General features: G+C 34.5%; 1 protein-coding gene across 1 annotated transcript; it reads left to right on the top strand.

Moving 5' to 3' along the window:
* Positions 1 to 4,296: 4,296 nt before the first annotated feature.
* LOC113778800 (cell division cycle-associated protein 7-like) lies at positions 4,297 to 8,754 on the top strand. The gene is made up of 5 exons (XM_027324298.1): positions 4,297 to 4,622; positions 5,046 to 5,282; positions 7,148 to 7,231; positions 7,839 to 7,968; positions 8,246 to 8,754. The coding sequence occupies exons 1-5, from the start codon at positions 4,297 to 4,299 to the stop codon at positions 8,519 to 8,521; spliced, it is 1,053 nt and encodes a 350-aa protein (XP_027180099.1). The 3' UTR covers positions 8,522 to 8,754.
* Positions 8,755 to 9,148: the final 394 nt, after the last annotated feature.

The raw sequence follows: 9,148 nt of genomic DNA, 5'->3' as shown, positions 1-9,148 counted from the left end.
ATGTACGCATGCAAAGTTAGAGGTAGCGCTTGCACTCAGGTTTGCCATGTTGGTGGCAAACCAGAATGGATGGAGACGAGTAGAGTTCGAATCAGATTGTTTGCAGGTAGTTAGAGAACTTAATATTGTAAATGAAGAGGTTATCAGGTGCACAGTGATAGCTGACTTGAAGAAACTCATACTAAATTTTGATGAAGTTGTTTTGCTTATACTGGAAGGGCAAACAACTTTGTTAGTCATTCTTTAGCTAAGAAAGCTTTACAATTGGAATGTTCTGCCGAATGGAAGGATAGCTTCCCAGGCTAGCTGCATGAGCTTGCTCATGCTGATTGTAAGGGCAGTTGCCCATCTGTTACGTAACTGTTGGAGTCCAATTAATAAAATGATGCCGTTCTGATAAAAAAAAACTAGATTGGAGAGACTTAGTATGAGAAAGAATGAGTGTTATTTGTGTTCAAAGAGGGTTATTGTCTCACATACATTGAAGAGACACTTGAAGAAGAAACACCATGGTTTGAAGAAACATGGGTGTGGGCGTAGTTATCGAGGGTGGCCAAACAACTATAAATTAGTTTAAGTATCTTGTCCCTTCATCTTTACTTTGCTTTTTTTATTTAATTTGTTGTTTTTTACATAATTGATTGATTGAACTTACACTTATACCATTATTTGTTCAATACTTATTTGAAGAATTTTTTTATTTGGGTGAAATTAGCTTTGAATTTGGAAAAATTGTGAATAACCTAAATCATCCCCTCTCAGGTTATCTTTGGATCTTACAATTAGTTTGATCATTTATTACCATTGAATCATAATTAGTAACAACCCTTTTTGGACTTTCTTATTTATGATAAATTTCTGTGAATCTATTAATAGCCTGTCTTACATGCATTTGAAAAAATTATGACATTATTTCTTACTTTATTTTTTCCCCAATCAATTCATTGCTTTCCTATTTTAATTATCTTCAAAAGAAAACTACATAATTACTCTTAATTTTATTTCCACAATAATTTTGGTAAGTCTTCAATTAGCTTTCTTTACAATACTACATAGTTACTCTCAAGTGAGACTCAAAAAGAGGAAAATTTTCATAAAAAGATTTGCACGAATATATATTTATACTTTAGTTAACTTTCCACATGTATTGGTATATAATGATGATGGGAATGCAATGCATGTTCATCTGCAGTTAAATGTGGACAAGGAGTTTCAAAAGAAGAACAAAAAAAATTCTTGAATAGTAGAATATTCTCAAATGCTATTTACTATTTTTGAAAAATTTTCAAATAGATTGGATATTAAATGTTTTTGTGAATGGTTGGTTTATCTTTTTAATGAGAATGGACAAGTTGTTAGATTGCGTAGACAAACATATTACTATATAAAGCATAATTTGACTATTTCCGTTCAAGAAGGTTTAGAACTAGTACTATATAATCAAGCCAAAAATTAAGGATAGAAAAGAATTAAAAAATAGAAATTTTTTATGTGATTGTCAAAAAAAGGTTTAGAAAGGCATAATTAATACAAATTTATATGAAGTAAGAAATCAAAAGATAGATTGAAAATTGATGTATTCAAGGAAGTGAAAAAAAGGAAAAGAGAATAAGTGGGTGAAAAAATAAAAATAGAATTGATTGTTACCAAATATATATATATATATATATATATATATATAAGCATTGAAAGTTGCTATAGTTAATGAAGAGAAAAAAGGTTGAGACCCTAAAAATTAGAGATCTTGAGTTTTAATCTCCTTATTCTTCCCTTACTTCTTAAATACCACCTTTCTCTATTACAAAAAGTTTTAAAAAAAGTGAAAAAGGAAAATAGAATAAGTGGGTGAAAAAAAATAAAGATAGAATTGATTGTTAGCAAAAAATAAAATACTTAAAAGCTATTCAAATAAAAAATTAAATTTGGTCACATGGCATAAAGATAGAAGATTCACTTAATGTGACGACCCCACCTCCCCCTAAGGCGAACCAGAGGGTTCGGCGGGCCGCCTGCCCAGCTCTCGCCGGGACTCAGTCGTTCACTACAATCCTCAAATGAATTACAATATAAATCTCAAAAATACATCACAGTCTCCAATAATTACATGTCAAAAGCGAAGCGGAAACAATTCCCAACTATACATAAAATGATTCCCAAATCCAAATTGTACAACATAAAGGCCATCCATTCACGTGAATAAGCACAACAAGTCCTTACTTCGCCTTGAGCCCTGTGGAGGGGAATAAAATATTTTTGGGGTGAGCTAGAAGCTTAGCGAGTAACCAGCAAAATCATTAAGCAAATATATTTCACAATGTTGCATTTCGATCATTTCGATGATGTCATGATTCAGAGATCAATGTTCGTTTAGTGCTCTCGTGAGCCGGTGAAATCATAGCACTTGAACACCCAACGCTCAAATATTTCATTTAACATTAACTCACGAACTCACGAAAGTGGGAGCAACATCGGTGCTCCAGATAACCATGAACATGAACCATAAACAAGGTGGAGACGTTGGTGTCCAGCACAAGACTTTCCCAGAACTCATTGAAGCCAAATCATGTCATGAATTCACATGCAAGCACGCATGATATGCAATCGAATAATTAATGCAAGAAACATTTCACAAGTACTTTGGAAATAGTTTAGGGTCACTCACCTCCACGGCTCAGAAATCATCCATCATATAATATCACTTAATACAAAAATCCAACAAGTTGTCAAAAATATATTGCGTTTACCGCACTTGCGGGTCCCACGTTCAAAATACGCTATTAATTTCTCAAAAACTAACCGATACCAGAAAAATCATTTTAAAACTATCTTTGCTCATAAACTTTATCTGGGGAATTTTTCTAATAAAGAAAATGTAGAAAAGGCGGGCGATTAAATAAAATAAACCCTAGAAAATTAGAAAATTTTCGGGTTCTCACACTCATTCTTTTCGGGGCGTCACACTTAACGAGAGGTCTCGGGTTCGAGTCCTCCAACTTACACTAAAAAAAAACAAAAAAAAGAATAGCCAATTCAACAACCTAACAAAACAAAAGCTAAACCAATTTAACGACCTAACAAAACAAAAATTGAACAATATTTATTTGTGCTACACACACACACACACACACACAAAAGATATGATGCCACCAAATGGGCCTTTTTCTACAAAGTCCAAATTTTGTATTCTTCACAGCCCATTTTCGATTCTTCGTGGCCCAGCCAATTAGCAACAGCTCTCAAAAGCGATTGTTTGCCTTTTCATTATATACACCATAGTTATTAAACCTAGTCCGGTTCAGTGGTCGAACGGTCAATCCGGTGAATCGGTCATTGGGCTAGGTTGGATTTCTAATTGGACCGTTTAGGCATGAAATCCATTGACTGGTCAATGATTTGACGGTTCAACCTGATTAAATCGGGAACCCAATTGGTTTTGTGAAGGAACTGGTTTTTGTGGAAAAAAAGTTGGTAAGCTTTTGCTAAGATTTGAATTTGAGACTTTAGGCATGTATTTATAGTATGTTACCACCAAACCACTTGCCAAACACTAACTGAATAGCTTTCTTATAATATATGAATGCTTTGTCAATTCTATCTTTATTTTTTTTTATTTCTCTAAAAGAAATTTAAATCTTTTAATAAAAACTTATGAACCCCCAAACTCTATGAGTTATAAAATGGATTTAAAAAATAACATATTACATAATTCATTTTAAAGACAAATATCGTTTTTAATAATTTTTTGTACTTAAAATTCATAAATAAGTTGGATAATTACACTAAACACAGATAAAATTTTGCATTTCAAGTTTGGTAGATTACTAAATAAATTAATATTTTGCTGATTCTTATACAAATTAAATTAAATTTGCATTTGTTATGGCATTGTTTATTATAGTTTATATAATATATTTTATATAAAAAATTATAAAGCATAATATTTAAATATATTTAGTGACCCGTTGGTTTAACTACTTACCCACTGATTGAATCAATGACTCGTTGATCCACCTCCTTCACCGGATTTTTTTCAGGCCGAATTTAATAACTATGATATAAACATAAAAGATATGATGCCACGAAATGGGCCTTTCCCTGAAAAGTCCAAATTTTGTATTCTTCACTGCCAATTTCCGACACTTCTTGGCCCAGCCCATTAGCTACAGCCTCTCAAACGCGCCAATTGCCTGTTTGCCTTTTCATTTCCCTCTCTATCTCTCCCTCTCTCCACAATTCAATCATTTCACCTTCCATTTTTACCAGAGACAGAGAGACAGAGAAACAGAGAGAGCAACAATGGTGAGCACAAGGAGTGGTGGGAGGAGAACTGAAACTCCAAAAAGTGATGGAGGAAAACAAGAAAAAGGGAGTGATTTTCCTGTCAAAGATAAGCCAAAAAGGAAAGGATCATCATCATCACCAGAAGTACAAGTTGCAGTAGCTGTTGATTATGAAGAGAAGAGAGCCCAAAGGATGAAAGAAAACATGGAAAGGATGAAGATGCTTGGCATTCTGGACCTCTCCAAGAACCTCCAAAAACCGGACAAGCCAATCACTCACAAAAAGTTCAGGGCTTCTCCTTCACTGCCAGCTCTTCATGATCCTCCTAGGCGCTCTTCAAGGTAAATGACCTCAAGGAAAAATTTTTTTTAATACAATTTTCTTCATGCTAGGGGTAGGAAAGATGATGCACTATTAGGAGAAAAACCCTTTTCTTGTGCTCCTTTTTGCTTTTTCCTGTTAATTTTGTCTTTGTTTCCCCACTTTTTTTGGTTTTCTTGGGATTTTCCTTCCATGATTTTCTCGGGGAATATGAAAAGACCTTTTTTTTTTTCTGCTGGCGTGCCCCTTCTTCTGGGATGCGTGTTTCAAGAGCTTGATATTTTAGTTAGCATCTCACATTTTAGAAAAGAAACAGATAATTTCTTTTATATATATGAAATGAATGCTGGTGGTTCATTTACCGTATTACTGGTTTCCGTGAAACTTTAGATAATTTCTGCTGGAAAAAATTAATATTGTTGTTTTGTACGTATCTATTTTAGGTTGAAGACTATGACTTCAGTTAACTACTTTGAAAATCGAACGCCTAAGAAAGAAAAGGGGATGAAGAATGTGGAGATTCATATTGAAAAGGGTTCAAATCCTGAGGTTTACACGAAAGAGCATGAGAAGCTCTTGGGTGATTCCAAAAGTGCTTGGACTCTGTATGTTGATGGGTATGATGAAGAGGGCCAGCGCATTTATGATCCATTTTGGGGCAAGTCTTGCCACCAGTGCAGGTACTAAATATAATTTTTGTGTTTCATTTTCTCATTTGATTCTTTTCTTGCAAAAATAGTGGGCTGACTCTACCTTAGATTGTGAATATGACGATGTGATCATCTAATATGAGAAGGGAAAGAAAAAAAAAATCAGATGTTTAATTTTACAATATCTATTTCAAAATTTCTGTTTGCTGGTTGTCATGTATTTTGGCTGTCAGGAGAATTAGATCTTTTTATTATTTATCTAATTTGGGGGAGCAGGGGTGGAGTAGAGTGATGGAAGCTGTGTATTAGTGGAAGGAGGAAAAGGTGCGTCTGTCCTCTTTGGCTCACAATTTAGTTGTGATGCTTAAAAAGAACAATTTTGAAATTGATCTTTTGTCCATGAAGCTTGAACTTCTTGAACAAAAAGTAAAAGGTGACATAAAACATGTCACAATTTAAGTTGCCATGAAGATTTCTTTCTTCATTGGGTAGTAGATTATGTTGCTTCCTAGGAAGCTAGGTACTCTATTGAAATTTTCTTTGGAGTGGAGCTTTCATTTTAAATGAGGTTAGCAAACGGTTTTATTTCCTTGTTTAAAGTGGTGAATGCAGGGCGAAATACATTGTCTGAAATGTGGTAATAGCTTTGCAAAGGCATTTGTCCATATGGGATTGAGAGGTCAAGCTCTACCATGGTAAAGGCTTGTCCGTATGGAAGTGATTATCATTGTTTTCTTGTTATGGCTTCCACCTCACTGATTGTCTAAGAATAAAGATTCCATTGCAGAGATACTTCTTCCTTTCTATTCTCGCTTGATTGAAAGCCATATGGGTTAAGACAGACATAAAGTAAAGCTTAAACATATGTCAATTACTTGGCAAAAAATACAAATTACTTGGTCAATGAGGGTTCATGCATTATTATACTCTCTTCTATGTTTAGAAAGTATGATGAAAGTTCTGTTTGGCGATGCATTAAAATTTGCTTGAGAAAGTCGATATGTTGGAAAAGTTCTCTTTCTTTGACTTACAACTTTAGAACTTGGTACTACTGGAATTTCCTGTTCTAATAGCAGGTGTTTTCTGGATCATATATATAAGCCAAAAGCAATATGCATAAGATTTTCTACTCCAATGTGTAACAAGAATGAAAACTAGTCATATGCCAGTGGTAATTCCATGACTTGGTTTCACACTCTTAAATGAGATAGATTGTCACTCTTATGAAATAGCCTATAGTTTTGCAAAAGATGATGTTTCGAGCAAAAGTGCAAGAAAAAGCAAGAGAAGTGTGTACACTGCACGAAAATCTGTGTCCTCCATATTTTATCTCTCTTGGAAGCCAAATGGCAACTGTATCAGTGCTAGATATTTCATGAAAATATGCTGACTATCATTTTTCGTTTGTCTTCTTTCTCTATTGGACTTTTTCTTGCCAGTTTGGTCCATGCAAGATTAGGTTAGACTCAAAGTGCATCATTTCTTCTGTTTATTATCTCAGATAACTTCTATTGCAATTTTAGATTATTTGCTTTTCTTTGATAGTTAACAGTCCTCAAAAAGTTTGATTTTGCATTTGAAACAAGGGTAAAAAGTAATTAACCCGCTTGAGGTTTTGCTGCCAGAACTTGGAGATGCATCTGTTGATGCTTTCTTGATAGTCTAACTGTGAGAAATTGATCTTAGTTTTGCTTGTTTTGACTTGTTTTGGTGTTGCTCAGCTTACAAGTTGGTTGACCTGTAACAGTTCATAATTGGTCAAAAGTTATATATATATATATATATATATATATATATATTGTCAAAAGTCATATATGTGTAGCTATGGTTTGCATGTTTACCCGTCTTCATGATTTTACTAGCTCAGTAATGACAAATCGCTTCATTCCATGCAGGCAAAAAACTTTAGGTCATCGCACAAAATGCAGCAAGTGCAAATCAGTAAGCGGGCAGTTCTGCGGAGATTGCTTGTATATGAGGTGGTAAAAAGAACTACTATCTTCTTTTGCTTATTTTGAGAAACATACAGAAAGAAAATAATTACTTTATTATCACCCAAGAAGCAGACTTAAAGTTCCATTTTTCTTTTATTACTGTGGCTCACTAATGCTGTAACATTGGAAAACAACTGCTGCAATAGGCATACTCAAGTATACTGTTGGTTTTCTTAAAAAAAAGTTATTTTAGCTTGGATAAAAAGCAAAGATTGCTATTTCAATGTCTATAGCCACCTATCTCTTGGCTAGCTAAAGGTTTAACATTCCTTCCATGTATGTAGAATGACAAGGTTCAGGTAGCTATTTCAAAGTCAGCTTTTTGTATGCTTCATCTGCCCCTATACAAGATATGAGCAAAGTGCTAAAGCCTTTGTCCTGAACTTAGTCATATAAAAAAATGAGACTATTCAAGAGTCTCTTGTTTAATTGTGTTTTGGCATCTTGCTTAATCCTCAAATATTTCGTCTATAATTGTGGGCAGAAAAATATTCCAATGTCTAGGAAAGAAAAGAATGGTAATGAAGTAACCATCTTAAGATCATCACCAACTATGATTAATAGTCCTAATTCAATCTCCAACTTTGTGCAGATACGGAGAGAATGTAATGGAAGTTAATGACAATCCTGATTGGATTTGCCTTGTATGTCGAGGAATTTGCAACTGTAGTCGATGCCGCCGGGTGAAAGGATGGGAACCTACTGGTCAAATCTATAAGAAGGTGGACTTGATCTGTCAATTGATGTTATTTTTTACTTATTTGCACGGTATCATTTTCCTTAAGTGTAAAAATCTGATTTGTTAGTACAACAATGTCTGCCAGCCCTCAAAGTAAGTTCATATGACACATCAATTGTCATTTATATTCTGCAACTTTGTGTTTGATTTTCATATGGTGTGTCATTTGGGTGGCAAGAGGTTGGGGTAGGGGCTAGTGCGTACTGGGTTTGAGGCTTGCAAGTGTCCTTAATCACCAAGACTCTTTCCCCATTGTGTAGGTCACGCAGCTTGGTTTCAAGTCTGTGGCGCATTACCTTATTCAAACTTGTCGGTCTGAAAACAAGACTGAAGGGCCAATCAGCAGAGTTCCAGTTTCTCCTGATGTCTCATTAGCTTCTGCAGATAAGAAGAATGAGTTTAGTGACGCAATTTCAATGCCCATACCTGATGGAAACAAAAGGGACACTGAAGACAAGGATAGACAACTTCATAGTGATGATGAATACATGGCAGATGATAGCAGTGATAATTTTGTTAATGCTAATTCTGAATGATTTGAATGTGAGTAGTAGTCAATATTTATGCGTGCAAGTAGTAGAAACAGGTTGCAGTTATCTAAAGATATTTTTGCTAGCTTAGGCTTGCTCTGATGCTAGAAGGTGTCGCAACTGAATATAGATCAGATACATTAACGTGTTGGAGTCAGTTGATAGTTTTTGCGACAAGTTGAAAGCTGTGATAGAGCTTTTCTGCAGACATGAAGTTATGTATGGACTTTTCTATGATGAACTGCCTTTGCATTGAACAGTTTAGTCTTCATTATGCTGTTTGTTTTTGCTACGAACCCAGAGCTACGATACGGCTTCTGCGTACACCAAAAGTTATGTCTCGAATTCACCATGATAAGTTACTTTTTTTTTTTTTTTTGTTCCTGTTGTCTACACCATGATAAGTGTCTGTGTTGAAGAATATAGTTGTCATTCTGCTATAATATAATTCCACAGCATCAAGAGAAGATTATTATTCATTTCAATTTTTATTAGATAGAGAACTGAGCTTCTAAATCTCGTGAATGTATTGATACTAGCAGTGTGATTATAAGAAATCATAAGAGTCTTGTATACTAAAGTAGATGCTGCAATTAACCTTATTTACTTTCTCCTAGGTATGACTAATTAGAG

Source organism: Coffea eugenioides, chromosome 7 (genome assembly GCF_003713205.1).
Source record: "Coffea eugenioides isolate CCC68of chromosome 7, Ceug_1.0, whole genome shotgun sequence".
In the NCBI taxonomy this organism is placed as follows: domain Eukaryota; kingdom Viridiplantae; phylum Streptophyta; class Magnoliopsida; order Gentianales; family Rubiaceae; genus Coffea; species Coffea eugenioides.
Note: the sequence above shows the minus strand (reverse complement) of the source record. Positions and strands in the feature narration are given on the sequence as shown.